This window comes from Copadichromis virginalis, linkage group LG20 (assembly GCF_057382275.1).
Source record: "Copadichromis virginalis isolate Kocher_CV1m ecotype Utaka linkage group LG20, C_Virginalis_male_GT1.1, whole genome shotgun sequence".
Lineage (NCBI taxonomy): Eukaryota > Metazoa > Chordata > Actinopteri > Cichliformes > Cichlidae > Copadichromis > Copadichromis virginalis.
In genome coordinates this window covers 31,852,995-31,871,467 of record NC_140637.1, presented here as the reverse complement: position 1 = coordinate 31,871,467, position 18,473 = coordinate 31,852,995, and the positions used below count along the sequence as shown (strand labels likewise).

The 18,473-nt window shown below is 40.3% G+C and overlaps 1 protein-coding gene across 1 annotated transcript in view; it reads left to right on the top strand.

Moving 5' to 3' along the window:
- plxna3 (plexin A3) overlaps positions 1-18,473 on the top strand; it is a 137,977-nt gene that overhangs the window by 65,859 nt on the left and 53,645 nt on the right. The window contains exon 7 of the mRNA XM_085442818.1: positions 14,192-14,332. Coding sequence (XP_085298944.1) covers positions 14,192-14,332 — 141 coding nt within the window. The remainder of the gene's footprint in view (positions 1-14,191; positions 14,333-18,473) is intronic.

Sequence of the window (18,473 nt, the reverse complement as noted above, 5' to 3'; positions counted from 1 at the left end):
TTCATCTCTACCTCGCTTTTCTTTTTATCTCTCTGCCTTCATGACTGTCCTCCTCACCCCTCCTCTCTCTCTCTCTCTCTCTCTCTCTCTCTCTCTCTCAATTTTGTGCCCCCCCCTCTCTCTCTCTCACGTTATTGACTGTGTTTTAGAGCAAAATCCATAAAGTTTGTCCCAAAGGGCACGTTTTAGTGTGACGTCACGAACAGACACAGTAAACCAGTGTGTGTGTGGTCTGAGTGAAAAAAGCCTGTGAGTTATTCTTTGTGTGTGTGTGTGTGTGTGTGTGTGTGTGTGTGTGTGTGTGTGTGCGCTGCCCCACCCAGGCTAAATCTGAGCACGGTTAGACTCCTGAATAACACATATTTTTACACGCTGTACAGTATCAGTCACTTAGTTTGAATCTCATTATCTCGCAGTTTGGGGACCCGGGTTTCTTTTGGGGACAAAAAGTCCTGAAAAGGAAAGCTTTGAGTTGGAAGCCTTGGTTTCATGTTGGGAAGGTCTCTGTAGTGATGGAAACGCAGCTCTCTCTATCTGTGTTTGTGTGACCTTTGATGTTGCAGCTAGCAAAGCAAGTCATTAATTAACGTCTTTCCTAATTGGAGGAAAATGAATAAGTAATATTAATGTCTTGGTTTGATGTTTCCACTGAAACAGTTTCCTTATGTTTCATCACCCTGAATCCATGGACAGACATATTTAGCTCAGTCTTACCTGAATCCATACTAACAAGCTCTGGGTCTTGTGTCTCGTCAGAGTGAACAGCTAACATCTTTCATTACCACAGAGACATCCATGAACCGAACTGGTGTCCTCCCAGTGTAATCTAGGGATCGTAATTGATCTATATAGGCATTTTAGCCTGGTATGTGGTGGCTGACTCCAAAAAGAGTCGGCCACTGCAGATTCCCATGTTAAATATTCAGCTTTACATCATAAAAAATATTTACAGCTCCACACAAAATAAACCATTGGCCTAATCAACAGTTTTTCCTTTCATAATCACTCTGAGATTTTTTTTTTAAATAACTCATCCACCTGGATAATTGCATTAGGAGTGTTGGATCTTTGACCGACATATCCCAATTAGCTTCAATGGCCTCAGCCATTACTCTGAATCATGAAACTAGGACGACGGCTTCACTGTGAGAGTGCCGTTGGAGTCTTTTAGAGCATTTTATCTGAATATATTACAGCTTGATGGTGAACACACCATCCAAAAAACATCGTCATTCCCTTTTGCTGAGTTAAATTCTCGTAACAAGTCTGCTAATCATCTAATTCCCCGTCATATAATCCTGTGCAATGTGCATGTATAGTTTGTGTATGCTGCTAGCTAACCAAGTTTATTAGTGAAAAATGAACACTCCACTCGTTCATGAAATAATGCTTTTGGTTTGAATAAACCAGCATTGCAGTAGCCAAAACACTAATGCTGAACCTCAACATGCATCATAGTAGTAGTAGAATCCAGCCGGCTACCATCAGTCCAACAAACAACAATTGCGGATATATTTGGATAACTTGTTACTGAATACTGACAGTGGTCTTTGTGCAGACAACATGTCCTCACAATGTCTAAAAGACCAGAGACTTAAAAACAAAAACAAAGCTAAACTCCTTTACGGTTGCAGTTTTAATTTAAATCGTGTGATTTTCAAAGTAAATTTTGACTGGGATGGTCTTTATGTTTATTCGTCATTAATATTAAGAGACTACAGCCCATGAATACAGCTTATTAAATTATAACTTACACTGCCTCTCAGATAAAAGATAAATGAAGCTGCATGCAGAATAAAATGTTGGACAGTATTCCACGTTGTTTAAAACACATTTCTTTTCGTTGCTTTCAGATTCAGCTATTATTCATCATTTATATTAATAAGTGTTTGATGTAAACATCTAATTGTTGGTTTGTGGTAGAAATGTTGTCAAAGTTTTAAAAGAACCAGAGAGTGAAAGTGACACTTTTATCAGTCTCTGATAAAGCAAACTGAGCTGATAACACACGCAGTCAGAATGGACAGCAGCAAATACTGCGTCCATGTGAACAAGCAGACGATTACTGCTGAGCAAACACAGACGCTCAGCTGGACCGGGCCTCGGAGCTGGATGATGGACAGATGCACAGCAGCAGGTGGATGGCACAAGCTGAACATTTGTCTTTGTGAGGACCGCTGTGAGTTTTAGACATTGTGAGGACATGTTGTCCTTCGTCTGGGACCTTGGGCCTCATTTGACATCCAGTGTTGTTTAGAGGGTAAATGTGAAACTCTGGTGCAGAGTACGTAAAAGAAATTCTGACCTGGATTAATTTATTTGTGGACATGAGAGAGCAATGAGAGCTAAATCAGTACATATACAATCAGGATTTTCTTTTGATTGCTTGTTTTAAATGGATAAATATTTACAGCAGCGTCTAAAGAAGTAAATATTATCAGAAAATGTCTTGTCGAGTTTTGTTGCAAGACCAAAAAGAGATCAATCCCAGTGGAGGATCCTATTACTTTTTATTTTTCATCAATAAATAAGAAACCAGAGCTGTACAAATACTAAGAGACTTTTGGTTTGGATTTTTTTTTTCCCAGCATAAAGTAAAAACAAGCTAAAAACCGAAGAGTTTTTATTTTCATATCTACAAACTGACTACTTTTGGCTTTGGGGAGGCTTTTTTTAAATTTTTGGAGCATATTTAGTATTTATGTTTGTTTTAAGGGTTTGACTTGGACTCCAGGTCGGGGACCAGAGAATGTCTGATGTTAATAGCGGTCCTCACAAAGATGTATGCCATCAGGTTCTTTGATGTGTCGTTTACATTCCTGTGCGATCTGCTCTGTGTCACGCAGAGACGCAAACTCGCTAAACTCTAAACACTCTGCAGCTCTGTCGTCTGTCCTGTGTCTTTATCTGTAAAACATACCTGATACATTGGAAGATTTCCAAATCCGGTTCAGATTTGTCCTCGATGAAGTTAACAGAATGTCTTGATGCATGCTCAGTCATCCAGGTAAGTCAATCCCAAAAGGTTGATTCTGTTCATCTGGACGTAGCGGAAAATGTTTCGTCATTCATCCAAGTGACTTCTTCAGTCTCAGCTGACCGCAGGTTTCCAACTTATAAACAGTACATTTGCATCATGACTGAAACCAGCACCACTGAAGCCCACTTGTGCAAATGTACTGTTTATACGTTTGGGGAAACCTGCAGTCAGCTGAGACTGAAGAAGTCACTTGGATGAATGACGAAACATTTTCCGCTACGTCCAGATGAACAGAATCAACCTTTTGGGAAGTTAACTGAAATTCAGATGACAAAGAAAACTTCAACATAGACGTTCAGACTTGGATGACTTGATGATCAATGTTAACTGGAGGCTTTGACTTGAATTGTTCAGTATGATAGATAAAGTAAGTTGCATGCAGAAGAAAGACTTAATGGAGATGATTAGCTTAGTTCCATTTTAGTTGTGGACACACAACCGAGGTAAATTAGCAGATTTGTTTTTAGTTATTCTTTCTCTGTAGGGGTCTGAGGTGATTACATCAAGAGATTTTGTTCTGAGGTTTTTGTATTATGTATGGATTTTTGTACTCTCAGGGTTAGATGTTGTCACATGTCCGATGCCACTTCTGGTTTGGATTTGGACACTTTGCACCTGTGTGTTTACCAACCTGCTGTTAAATATTCAGTACGTTTTAGCAGGTTTTTAGGATAAAATGGAAAATGCACACTGCAGAAACTCAAAATCTTACCAAGTATATTTGTCTTATTTCTAGTCAAAAAAAAATTACACTTAAAACATTATAACATTTCAGTGAGATATAGGAGCTTGTTTTTAGACAGTGCATCTTGCATCTTGGAGACTTTTCACTTGTTCCATGTAGTGCAGCGTACGTTTGACTTAAAGCAGTCACTGCCTCTCCAGTGGCCTACAGTCCTTTAGGTCATCAATCAGCTGTTACATAAACATTTAGTCAGAAATGATCAAACTTCATTTTAGGTGTAGAGATATCTCAAAAGCAAATGTTCATATATATACTTTTCCTGAGTTAACGTTACTTGGTAGTAACAGACCAAATGAGCTGCATATACAACAAACAGTTGGACTTTAAATGGCCAGATATCCAGTGGCAGTTCTGACTTGGATCCTTCCCCCCGCTGCTGCTTCTCACTCCCACCCCCTTTTCTTTTTTTTGCTTTTGCATCATCTCTTTCTCTCCTTGCTACCAGCTGCCCTACATATTGAAGGATAGATATCGTTGCATCACCACAGGCAACAGAAAAAATATCACACACACTGCAGAAAAACACGGTGCGCACACACATGCCGTCGTACCATGCACGCGCGCACAGAGGTGGATTAATTATTATTCGGTTGCCAGGGAGATGATGGAAGAATGAGCAAATCTGTCAGCTCCCCAAAGAGACTGAAGACTCTTCACACTTCATCCTCTCTCTCTCTGTTTATTTCATTCTTCCACTCAATCCAGGAGACTTGCGGGTGGGGGAGGGGATATACGCGGGTATATTATCTGTTATAGCATGTGTAATTGTTACCATGGCAAAGATAATGCAGGCTTAAAGGGGAGAGCGCTTTTGGGCCCTCACGGGTTTGTTGCTGTGCTAGTTTCCATCATTTCTTGAACAATGAGTTGATTAAAACTAACAGTCGGTGACTAGTTGTTGTTTTCAAGCTCTGCAGAAAAGTAAAGATATAGGAGCGATAAATCAGATGATGTTTAAAGATGATGTTGGTTGAAATACAAACTGTGATTTGTGTGAGAGGCAGACAGAGCTGAGTTTAACCTGCAGTGGAAGCTTTGACTTGACTTTTTCTAATAAGATGACAAACTGAGCCGAGTCCAAACCTTAAACTTTGTACTTGAACGTTAACCTAACGTTCCCTCTGCATGCACCATTAATTACGTATAATCTCAGGCAAATTAAAAACTACTACACCTATTAGGACTGTTCCCCCCGGACACTCTGGGATTTGTTCTCTTTGGAAGTACATTTTTAACAGCCGCTAAGGTTGATTAACGCTTTGATGCACGAGTGACTGGACCCTACACTCGTCATTACTTGGATCTGAAATCTTCTCGTCTTTGGTTCGGCCTTTCAGCTCTTTTCCTTCTGGCTTTTGTCAACCCACACCTTTCCGTTGCTTCGTTGATCCGGGTTTGCAGTTGGGAACCACCTTCCAGTCACCTTCTCATATGTGGTGTAGCTTTGAGAGCTCAGTGAGGAAAGCTCGTCATGCAGTGGTGATACCAAACTGTTACAAAGCATAACAATAGGATCTGCTGTGAACAGATAAACAGAGTTTGGGCTTTGGACTAGCATGTGGTGCATGTAAAACTGATGGAAACTTAAAAATCCACTGAACTTCCAAAGGATCTTATAAATAACTTCCATCAGAAATGTGCTAATTTAAGTTTTCTGTGCATTAGTTGCAGCTAATTTTGTTGCTTACTGAGGAAATATGATTTTAAGACTCACGGAAAAAAATAATCCAGTGTGTGTGTGTGTGTGTGTGTGTGTGTGTGTGTGTGTGTGTGTGTGTGTGTGTGTGCCTGCCTGAGGGCTTAAAACCATCAGTTGGAGGTCTTACTATTATTTGCTGTGTGTGTGTGTGTGTGTTGGGGGATGGGGGAGGAACTAATGAGCTTAAGTGCCTCCCCTGTGCCTGTTTCACCCTTCGCTGCTCTTCCTCCTCCTCTTCCTCCCTCAGGGCGCGATGGCTGACTGAACAATGTTTAGTGTCCGTCTGAAGGAGCTAAATGGATACGATGGCCCTCCTTCACACACTCACGCTGTCTCCTCCTCTTGTCTGATCTCAGGTCAGAAGAATGAGGCGACAACATGATTATTTTCCATCTGAAATTGAGTTTCAATACTTTTCGTGGTCATTCGTACACCGGCTGGAAGGCGTGATCGGCCCCACTCGGTCTAAAGAGACACTTTGATGGTCCTAACGCTCTGCTATCTTGTTGGAGGTGCTAATGAGCAGCTTAATTGTTTTCTGACGGAATAATAAAAGATGCCACCATTTTTTCTCATTTTAGTGCTGGTGTCTTTCCACGCTGTAACGGGCAGTAACTCCAGTCAGGCTTAAATCAACAGATTTCCAATAGAAGTTCTGACTGGTTTAGTAAATAGCCTCCATAGAACAGAAAGGCCTTTCTGAGTGTTATATTACAAGATTTTTCAAATGTAATATGTATAATTTATGTTCCTGTTGAGGATGTCATATTATTCCCAGATTAGTTTTTAGGAAAATCACTGAACAGAGTATTCATACTATAGATGAGGTCAAATGATTAGAAGGGCTTAAATTAGCTGATTTTTAAAAGAAATTAGAAGAATTAAAAAAGCAGCTCCACATGCAGATCATCCATCCTCTTCAGGGCCGCGGGGGGCTGGAGCCTATCCCAGCTGTCTGTGGAGACGGGGTACACCCTGGACAGGACGCCAGACTGTAGCAGGGTTAACATAGAAGCAGACAGCCATTCACACCCATGGGCAGTTTAGAGTTACTAATTAACCTAACCCCACTAAGTGCATGCAGGAGTACCCGTAGAGAACCCGTGTAAACACCGGGAGTACATGCAAACTTCACACAGATGGTGGATTTGAACTCAGGACCCTTTTGCTGTGGAGCAACAGTACTAACCACTGTGCTGCCCTACATGCAAATCAGTCTGAGGTAAATCAGGAGATCGGTCTTGGATGTCTTTTACTTCACAAAGTAAACCTAGCCTGAATCAAGCCACAGACGTTAAACTAGAACCTAAACTCAGACTATTTCTAAGAGGAATTTAATTTGCAGAATTTGTACCAATAATATAGAAAATGATGTCTAATTTTCCAACGTTGCGGAGAATCCCAGACACACACACTTTGTGTGACGGACCGAACGGCAGAAACTGTTTCCGATGCAGCAGTCCGGTCTAAGCGAGCAAACTCAACGCTGAAGCGTTCTGTTATCGGGTGCTTCAGTTTCAAAGCAGAGCTTGAGCAAAACATGATTTTCAAATTTGTCCACATTAGTGAGAACACAGGCTGAAAGGAGAGTCTGCAGCGGAGAAGCAGCAGCAGCTGAATGAAACTTGAGCGTAGCATGCTAACAGACCTGCTGCATGTTTTTGTGTGTCTGTGTGTGCGTGCTGTAGGGAAAGTAGTGCAGGTGTTGAGTTTCAGGGTGCTATAATGTGTTTGTGAATGAAAGAGAGAGGCAGACAGATTGAATGAGAGCTGAATGAGTCTGTTAACAGACACTAATGAGTCTGACAGAACGAGGCTGCCTTTAGAAAGACGCTGAATTCAAGGTCTCTACCAAAATAAAACACACATGCCAGAAAGGTGACACATCAAGAGAAGGAAAAATGTTTGTGTTTTTAATGAAGCGAAAGAAATGCCACGAGTGTCTGTGAAGAGGAAAACTCAACGCTAGTCTGTGCAGGTTTAACTGTTTTCTTTTTCTTTTTAATACAAGACAGATAAATACTTTATTCATCACGACTCCAGTGAGATTTCATATTATCAACACGAGTTAATTTAGTGGTTTTTTGCATGATTTTAAATCTTACATCAAAAAATTTCAATGAAAGTCTCACACAAGTTTGTGTAAAACTGGGTCAAAGGATGATCAAATGATCGACAATTTAAAAAAAAAAAATAAGAAAGAAACAACGTCAGGGTTAAAGCTGCACTAACACAAACAATACAACACCACAACAACCTCTCTCATCTGACTCAGAAACAGCATCAGACTGAGCTGCAGACACACAATCACAGGAATAACACATCTAAATGTTTCTACAGGAGCCCTCAGGACTGCCAGTCGATGTGGCTCCATGTTTAAAGCTTTAAATCCATAAACAGCACGAACTTTTACTGACTCTCAGTGCGATCTAAACTGTTTCTGAGAGTTTAAAAAATAGTTGACAGTTATTTTTTACTACTTATGTGCTTAGTTACACACAGAGAGACACACAATTCCCATTGTGGTCATTAAACTCTAGAAATGTTGCCGTAATGACCGAGATGATATAAAAAGATGAACGTAGCCACCACGATGTCACTCTGCTGCCTTGTGCAAAAACAAGCTGCATCTATAAACAGCATGGCTGAAACCCACACACACACATCCTGACTAATTATGCTGAGTTACACACTCATAAAATACTAGAATTTCACTCACTAAAAGCGGAGCTTCTTGGATGGCCTGCTTCATAAAGCAGATCATAATCTTAGTTAGATAATACATGAAAACGTGTCTCCGGAGCCACAAACACGGTTAAAAAGTTACAGTTTAATGATACCAGGATACCAGCTGCCACGCCCCGACTCATGTGACTCGTGAAAGATAAATAATCCAAAGGACACAAAACAACAAACACAAAAGTTCGACATTTTAACATGGGAACCTATTGGGACTGACTCACTTTTGGAGGCAGCCTCAAGTGGCCATCCTAGGAACTGGTTTTATTTTGTTGTATTTATCCGCAAAACCTTAAAGGCCGGTCCCTGAATGTATTGTTGGGGACCGCTGGATGGAAACTGATTCTGACGTATAGTCAATGCTATCAGCCTTTAAATTAGAGCCATGATGTTGGTGGGAGGATGCAGTCAAAATTGGATCTGCTGCTGATAACACTGTTTTAAAAATGAACTAAAGAAAAATGTGCACATAGGAATAAAGCTGCCATCATACTGTCAGCTTTCACTGGAAGCTCTATGTCACATATAGCAATAGAGTTGAACTATAAACCTCCAGAAACATAAATACACACTGTACACACACACAGCGTATTGGATGCAGTAACAATAATTGTTTTTAAATGATGATTTTAAAGCAAATGAATGGATCTGTGGAAACAGAGTTAACATGAAGTCAACAGACTTCCAAGAGGAACTTTTGCAATATCTAAATAAACAGGGGAAAAAAATTAATCGTATGATTTTAAAATGAAGTTCTGTCATGAATTTATAAAAGCTTTATGTGGTCCTGTGTGTTTGTGTGTGCAGCTGTAAATGCACACGCTCAGAGTCGGTATTATCAGTAATAGAGTCGGTTTATCGCAGATGAACCGGCAGCTTTACTCTGTCTCCCTGCCTCACCATCGGGCTGGACCACACGTTTAATACTTATTTCACACACACACACTGATACACACACACGGAGGTATTGCATTACAACGGAATTTCAGGCAGCTGGCTGCAGGCCGTGTGTGTGTGTGTGTGTGTGTGTGTGTGTGTGTGTGTGTGTGTGTGTGTGTGTGTGTGTGTCTGTGTGTGTGTGTGTGTGTGTGTGTGTGTGTGTGTGTGTGTGTGGTATCTGGTTTCCACCATTCGCTGACCAACTAAGCAGAATAAACAGTGAAAATGAAAAATTGTGTGCGTTTAACAAACTGAAACGGCAGCGAGCGGCATCAGAGACACCAGGAGGAAGAGCACACAAGAGTTTAATCAGCATATTTTCCAATGGAAGAAACAAAATGCAGAGTGAGAAATGGACGTCCTGACTCGGATTGTGTTGGTTAATAATTCACTGGCTGCAGACAGGCTTGCAGAAGGATGTGAAATCAGCAGGTTTTCTGTGGCAGTTCTGACTTGGATGTTTTTCCTTCTTTTCCGTACAGGCTGGAGTTTCAGTGTCGTAGTTTCCAAAAATCAGGATGGCTCGAACTGCGTTTCAGCCACAAAGACAAACAGAACCCAATCACACTGCAGTGATTAAATGGTGATCAGCGTCTGTTAAATAAGAAAGTTTCCAGTGGGAGTTGTGAATTAGATCCTTTGGAGGGAAAGAAAAGCAGAGAAGAAAGACGGAAGAAAATGATTTCTCGTGGAAATTCTGACTGTGAGTTGTTTAGAGGACAGTCCTGTTTGCATTTCCTTAAATTAAACATTTAAGGAAATGCAACATTTAACGGTCCTTTAGAGAAACAGAAAGAAATCCCTAAAAGTCAATTTTCCCGTTTCTGCCTGATGTTGTTTTTTATGAAAGAGTGAAACACAAAGACAGTCGAACACTGTAGTGTCTGTTAGTTCTGCCAGTTTCCCTCGAGAGTTCTCCATTTGATAGCACCTGATGGATTAATTACTACATTTCTAATGGAAGTTCTGATTTACGTTCTGGGGGGAAAAAATCAGACATCTTTCTGTTCGATTGCTTTAAATCAGCGAGTTTTGAATTGGAGAAGCTTTGTGCTGAAGAAAGCCTTGATGGCAGTTTAAGTTCTGACTAGAGTGGAAAGTTTAGACATTCATCGAGTCAAAAGGGCTTGAAGACAAACGTGAGTTGGATTGAGCTTTAACCTCCTAGGACCTGGCGTCCACATATGTGGACATCATCACATTTTGGGTTGTCTAGACCAAAATACAACATTTTGCTCTACAAGGGCCTGATATCCACTTACGAGGATGTTATACTCCGAAATTTACAACACGTCCTCATATGTGGCTCTCATTTTTCTCAGAAACAAAAATCAGGTAAAAAATCAGTTAATTCTTTGTTTTTACATTCATCAGGACCCAATCAGCCCAAATAGCAAAGAGAAAATAAAAATGCGTCACATGAAAGAGTTCAGGTCTTAGGAGGTTAATACGAAAGTTTTCATTGCAAAGATTCACAGCTGGAGTTTGAAATCTGCAGTTTTCTGACCTAAATTCCCACAAAAACAACAGTTTGGATCATTAAAAAAAAGAGTTGATGAGCGTTACATAAGCAATGTTTAATAGAAGTTTTGAACTGGATAAGCTTTGCGCAGCAGAAAGCTTTGATGATGGTGAAATCTGCATCTGCCTGTTAGAAGTTCTGACTTTGGGAACGTTTAAAAAAAAAAAGAGAAAACGGCTCGTCCTGGAAAAAAAATGACACGAGCAAATTTCCAGTGGGAGTCCTGATAGTGATTATGTTACTAAACAGTGTGCGCGTTCCACAGGAATAAAAGCACTCGACGACAGTTCTGACTTGGACTGATGGATTTTAATAAAGAAATTACACTTGATACAGAGATTTACAGCTGAAGTTTTAAATCAGCAGTTTTCCAAAAGACGTTCAAGGATGAAACAAACCAAGAGCTTGGTTCATTAAAGAAACAAACAGACTTGTTATATCACGGTTTCCTGATTCAGAGTTTTGAATCGTATACATTTTGCACTGAAGATGGACTCGGCGACGGTTAAATTAGTATCTTTTCTAATGGAAGTTGTGACTTGCATCTGAAATCAGGTGGAAACAGCTGCTGCTGGGCGTTAAAGCCGAATCTAATTGGATATGTGATTCAGAGCTCAGCTGGACATTCGAGTTTGTTCTCGTCACATGATCCTGTCGGTTAATGAAACTCGGAAGGAGTGCGTCTGTCAGCGCGCACACACACACACACACACAAACACACACATTCGTTTCCCGAGACTTGCTCAATCCACAAACTTCACAGTGAAAGTTAACGATTTATCTTAATGGCACTTTTTCTGTCGAGTCCCCACAACGTGAGTAATGCTCATCGCCGAAGCACACCCCGGGGCAACACAATACGACAGACGGATTGTGTCTCTGGGCGAGAGGTCAAAGGTCAGAGCGAGGCTGTGTGGGTGAGATCGCGACCTCGGGCTGTGCTCAGAACAAAGCAGGTGTTGACGGTTTGAATCCAGCCGGGAGTCACGAGTCAAAGGTCACTTCCTCTGTCGCTCTGTCACCCCCCCGTCACGTCTTCTTCTCCTCTTTCTCTGTTTCTCTTTCATCTTCTCCTGTTTACTTCTTTTCTTCCTCATCTTAATTTTCAGTCTCTCAGATTTACGATTGCTGCTCGTTGACGTTTTTCATTGGTCGATGTCATGTTTGCTCCAGCTAAGAAAAAGGCTGTTTCGGAAAATAAGGCAAAAATTTGACTTTTGATGTGTTTTGTGGAAAAGGCTGAAAGATTCAGGATCATGTTCGCCTTTCTTGGCACGAGACTGGAAACTGGTGGAAACCAAACTGGTGGCCACATCCCCAGAGACCAGCTCCACCACCACCTCTGATTCCTACGGCGAGCACAGCCACAAAAGTCCCATTTTGGAATTTGCTGTTTTTTGTTAGTTTCTTGTTTTCTGGTAAAAACTCACCTGAGAAAATGAAATTCAAAGATTTTTCTGAAACAGGTCGGTGTTTGTGTGGAATGTGTCAATTCATTTTTCTATAGATTACACCTTTAAATTCTATTTTACAGCACGTGTGTGTGTGTGTGTGTGTGTGTGTGTGTGTGTGTGCGTGTGCGTGCGTGCGTGCGTGAGAGAGAAATTTGTGTTAGGTCTCTGTCTGCTGCAGTGTCCTACTTTAACGTCTCCTCCCTCACTCTGCTGTGTGTGTGTGTGTGTGTGTGTGTGTGTGTGTGTGTGTGTGTGTGTGTGTGTGTGTGTGAGAGAGAGAGAGAAAATCGGTGTGTTTCTGTAAAACAGGATTGTGCAAGTGTGTATTTGGTTGTGAGTCAGACCTGCTGCCTGTGTGTGTGTGTGCAGCTCGTCAGCTCTAATTAAGCTCGGCCTCTTAACGAGCAGACAGCTAATTAACACACTAAGAGAAGCACACACACATTTGTCCTTCATCACACGCTCTGGTTTCTTCATCGTTTTTGTTGCTATCTTTCTTCTTTCCTTCTTTATTCCCTACCTTTGCACCCTTAAATCCTTATGTCTTCCTTTTTTGTGTGGTTTACTCTTTATTTAACTTTTGTCCCTGCCTCCTCATTCATTTCCTTGAATCTTTCCACTTACTTCCCTCCTGTTTTCATTCCTTTTCTTTTCTCTATATTTTTGTGTTTTTCTTCACTTGTTCCCTTCCTTCGTTCCTGTTTTATTTCCCTTTCTTTCTCCTCACTTCCTTTCCTTACCTTGAACTCCCCTCAGATCTTATTTCTCGTCTGTTCTGTGATTTTAATTGTCGCTTTTGTAATTTTCCATTTTCTTTCCTTCTCTTTTTCTCTCATATAATTTTTTCCCCCTTCTCATTTTCTCCTTTTTTTTTATCCCCGTTTCCTCCCCCTCTCTCTTTCCCCTCTCCCACTTTTACCCCCCTCTTCCTCCTCTTCCTCTGTGGTGTTTTTCTGGGTCAGACAGAGGGAGGGAGGCGGGAAGGTTTGGGGAGATTTGGGGAATCTTATTTTAGTCGCTCCACATTTTCGAGCAGTGTGTTTGTCTCCTCATCAGCCCTCTGCTGTATTTAACTTTACATGCTCACCATCATCATCACCATCATCTTCATCTTCATCATCATCATCATCATCTCTATTCAGTGAAATCTAATCCCATTATTCGCTTTTATATCTGTGAAATGGCAGCTTTTTTTTTTACATGGTGCTATGAAACAGTTCAACACTTTGCATTAAGTGTGAGCCACCCTCACAGTTGCCGGGCAGATTTCTGTGGATATTCAAAGTCACCAGAGCATGAAGCCCAATGAAAAAATTCTTGTTGCATTTGAATCTGTGAATTTCCAGTTGAAGTTCTAAACAAAAGGAAAAATATAAAAAAATAAAAAGACAGATTTTTATTTCACGCGTTCGGTATATGGAAAATATTTGGAACTGATGAAACTGCAAATTTCTAGTTGAAGTTTAGCTTTAGATTATAGATTTTCCAATAAATTATAGAAATAATATTTCTTTAAAGGAAAAAATGATTAAATTTGGTTTGTAATTGATGTTGTTTTGGATTTAAAAGCATCTCCACTTTAATTCTGTAATTAAGAGTTAACTCAGATTTTCAGTGGAAGTTCTGACTTCATTGTTCTTGTTAAAAAACTGTATCTCTGCTACAAAATAGCAAAGAAGGTAAATCATTAGATTCATTGTTGGATTTTCAATAGAAAGACTTGTGGGTGTTAAACTGGCGGATTTTCAAAGCGAGTCTGACTTTTTTAAATGAAGAAAATCATCTTTGTATGGAAGACCTAATTAAAAGTTAAATTAGCGTATTTCAAATGGAGGCTCTGGTTTTTCACTAGATAAAGAAAAATACATTTTCTGCATAATAAAAATCTCTGTGTTATTGGAGGAGATTCCAACGGAGGTTTTGACATAATTTTCTTTGAAAATTGAAAATAAAAGTTTCTGTTTCTGAGTGATTTTCCAGTTTGTTAGCGTTTCTTATTGTTTTTACAGGTAGGTTTTTTTAATGATCGTCATTCCTTTTGTGTTCGTTTCAGATCCGCGTGGATGGGATCCCGCCGCCGGCCGAGAACGCTTTGCTGTATGAGACAGTGACTGTGGTGGAGGGCAAGCCGATCCTGAGAGACATGGTGTTCAGTCCTGACCATCAGTACATCTACCTGCTCAGTGACAGACAGGTAAATACACCTGCTGAGCCCTTACACGATCAGTCAGAGAAACGGTCACGAGACTCTTCTCCGTTCGTTTGTCCCTTTTATTTCTTCTTTGAATTTTACAGCCCAAAAAACACAAAGCTGGCGTGATGGTGACGCACCAGATCGGCTTGTTTGGGTCACCGTGAACATTTCATATTAAATGTTTATACAGAGATTTCGTTGTGACGCTCTGACATGATTAATGTTTTCGCCCTGCATCACATTTTTGGGTTAATCTAAGAATATTTGTGCTCGAAAGAATTTGATCAGCAGATTTATAACTGACCTGCATTTTAACAGATAAGGAAATCAAAAAGTCCTGACTTAGATTCTCCCTGATTCAGAAAAATAAAATCCTGCACAGAAGAACGACGTCTGAGGGTTAAATTAACAGATCTGTAATGGAAGTTCTGCTGGACAGAACTGTGAAGATTTCCAGTAAATGATTTTAGTGAACTTTTACTCACCCAGAGAAATGTATCCTTGTATAATAGAATTACTGAATAACCTAAAGAAAATGAAAATAACAAGCTAGATCAGAACATTTCCAACTGCATTAAGACTTTTAATCATTTAGTTGTCTTCTAATCAGTCATGAAAACAAAGAAAAGCTTGATATAGATGAGATGAGGAAAAGCTAATCTGTGTAAATGGAACTAAATCAGCAGATTTCCAGAGGAAGTTCTGATAAATATAAAAAATAAAATGCTCTACAGAAGAAGCCGTTTTGTTTCATGTTCAATCATCAGATTTTCAATGGAAGTTCTGCATCGAGGTTTTCAGTAGCCAATGAAAAGAAAGAAAAGGTCTGTACACAATAAAGACCCATGAGTTGGTTTTTAGTTCGTCAATAAGGGTTCCAGTCATTAATTGGGGGGGAAAACATGTTCTATATAGAAGAAAGCTTCTGAGTGTAAAATCAGCAGATTCCTAATGGAAGCTTTCCAGCAGCTAATGAAAAGCAGGGAAAGTTCTGCACAGAACTCATGAGGATTAAGTGGGCAGATTTCCAACGGACTATTTGGCTTAAATTTCTTGTAATGCAACTTCTATCGTAGGTTTTTCAAAAGTTGCAGAGAACAAAGTCCTGCAGAGAACAAAGCCTTATGAGCATTATATCAGCACATTCCCAATGGAAGTTCCGCATTAGGGCTTCCAGCAGCTGATGTAAAAAAGGAAAGATTCTGCACATTTCTGTCTTTTTGATAAGAAAATGAGCCCAAAAAATACACAGCAGGTCAGTTTATCAGAGGAGCTGCAGTCATTTACAGGGGAGGTTACGTGTGTGTGTGTCTGTGTGTGTGTGTGTGTGTGTGTGTCTGTGTGTGTGTGTGTGTGTGTGTGTGTGTGTGTGTGTGTGTGTGTGTGTGTGTGTTTGTGGGGTTGCCAGAAAGAGAAATATGAATTGTGTTGTTTTAACATCTGCAGACAGGAAGCTGAGAATATGAATATCGCTCAGCTGGCGCCACCACACACACTGTGTTTCTGAGGGTGTGTGTGTGTGTGTGTCCCATGTTAAAACTCTCATTGTACCACTGAGAGGAAGCAGAGACGAGTTCAACAACTGTTAGTTCCTGTGCAGCTGAGGGGAGACACACACACACCCACACACACACACACACACACACACACACACAAATGTTCATCTTTGTCCATTTTCGAGCTGTGATGTCAGTAAACGACTGTCAGAACGTCCCAGCTCCTGCAGGACCTGAGCTCCTCTCCATCATGATGAACACAGACAAATATTAAATGATGTAGCTCTGGAGTCAAAGAGACGTTTTTCACACAATACCTAATACAATATGAAATAATCACTTCAGTCAAGGCATTTAAAGACGTACATCTAAAAAACTCTGGAAAAAAACTCTGGAAGTTCTACATCAGTGAAGTAAAAATTTATTTTAAAAAAATTCAATCAGGGTCTGATTTAATATATTTTGATTAAGAGAAACAGAAAAGTTATAGGAAACAATTCAATAAGCTGATTTCCATTAAAAATTTGTTTTTTACAGAGACACATTTGTTAAGTTGCTGATATGTTCAGAATCAGTACATTTTTAAATGCAAAGATGAATAATTTCTGTGACAGAGCAGTCGATACTGTAAATGAGCAGTTTTCAATAAATAAAGATATCAAAGACAAACATCACTGTTAAATAAGCTGGTTCTTAAAAGGGATTTCTGACATGATGTTTTTTGATGAAAGAATAATCTGGTGATAAACAGCCAAACAACAAATTGATTATTTATCTAGTCCATGATTCCCAAAGCATGGACCATGAAATGCCCATCCATCCTCTTCCACTTACCGGATTCAGGGTCATAAGTCAGTGGCGGGATACAACCCCAGTTTGTTGCATGGTTCAACAGAGAGACAGACGACTGAGTTTAGACTCCGGGCAATCTGACATGTGCGTCTTTGGTCTGTGGGAGGAAGTCAGCGAGAGCGCACACGGGAAAAACGTGCAGACCGCTTTGGATCAGGAAAGAATAAAGGAGTAAAGAATGAACCTCAACATACAAATCATCAGAACTTTAAAAAGAATCAGTGAAAAGAAAAACGTGTGACATCACCACAGTCCTGTTTCCATTTATACTGGTGCTTGAAACACACCAGATTGGCTACAGTCTGCTGTGTTATCTGGTTGTTAAGTGATGACGTATGAACCCTGCTTCCGGGCCCAAACTACTCAAGCGGAGTTTGGACCTGGAAGCAGCTAATGACGTCAGACTTAAAATGCGGATTGTCTGGAAAAGGAGAAATGCTCAGTTCATCATGTGAGGTCCCTCAGCAGCCTCGGCCTATAGGAGTATGAGATCAGACTCACCTGATCCAATCATAACTAAATGCTTTATCAAGATAGAAAGTTAAAAGACTGATCTAGAATCAGTAGAGAGGCAGTCTGACTGCTGAATCCAAGCTGGTTCCACAGAGGAGAGACCTGAAGGCCGAAGGCTCTGCCTCCCATTCTACTTTTAGATATCCTGGGAACCACAAGTACGCCCGCAGCCTGAGAGCAAACTGCCCTACTGGAATAATTTGATACTACGGGGTCTTTAAGAGATGATGGAGAGTGATTATTCTGGACTTTGTATGTGAATAGAATAATTTAAGGTCCTGTATACATTCCAAGTGTCCTGAAGTGTAAACACTTGAAGTACAAACAGGTCAGATGTGCAGTTGTATTTGATTAGTATTCAGAGACACAGGCGCAGTCCTCGGCTCGTTCTCTGCCTGACACTGTTTCACTGCAGTGTTACATAAACACTCGCACACATTTACATGAGCTTTCAGCAGCCAATCAGAACTGCAGGCTGGCTGCCATACGAGCAGACAGACTCAACCAGTTTGCGATCAAACTGATTGTTTCTGTCAGTGCCACACCTGCAGCAGCTGCTGCATTCACAGACAGCAGACAGGATTCCCAAACAGACACTCGCATGACCTAAAAACACTTCAATCCTTATTTCATTAGCAAAAAAAAAGTGTTGACTGAGATCCTGCAGTGTTTTCAGCTCCGTGTTTTAATCACGATTCAGTTTAGCCGCTGTGCCGAGAATTAAATAAACATAAACACAAGTAAACACATCTAGAGGAAGATGAATTGCTGGTGTTATTAGCATTCTTACAGCAACCATCCTGCATACATCCCACCTTATGTTCAGTGATACGGAGAAATGCAGTTTTCCAGAGGATGTTTTTTTGGAAAGAAATTCATCTCTGAATTAAAGATCTTTGTAAGAGTTAAATCAGCAGATTCCCAGCAAAACTCCTGACTTTATTCTTTTTGATTAAATAAAATAAGAAAACACACACACACGCACACACACTCTCAGCGACTGTGTTTCCATGGACATGAGTATCTTTCATGAGCTTTTTCCTGTTTTGATCATATCATGAAAATGAGGTTTACTTGAACAGGACCTAGTCTGCTCATTTCCAGCACATTTTTATTCTTGATGTCTCCTAGAGTAGCTTTGCATGATTCATGATAATCCATGATCTCATGCCTTGGCTTGCCATAACCTCACAAAATCTTCTTGTTTTTAATCAACACATTTCAAAGTAAAACCTTTTACTCTGTTTGAAGTTTGCATTTTCACAGTCCAACTGCCACTC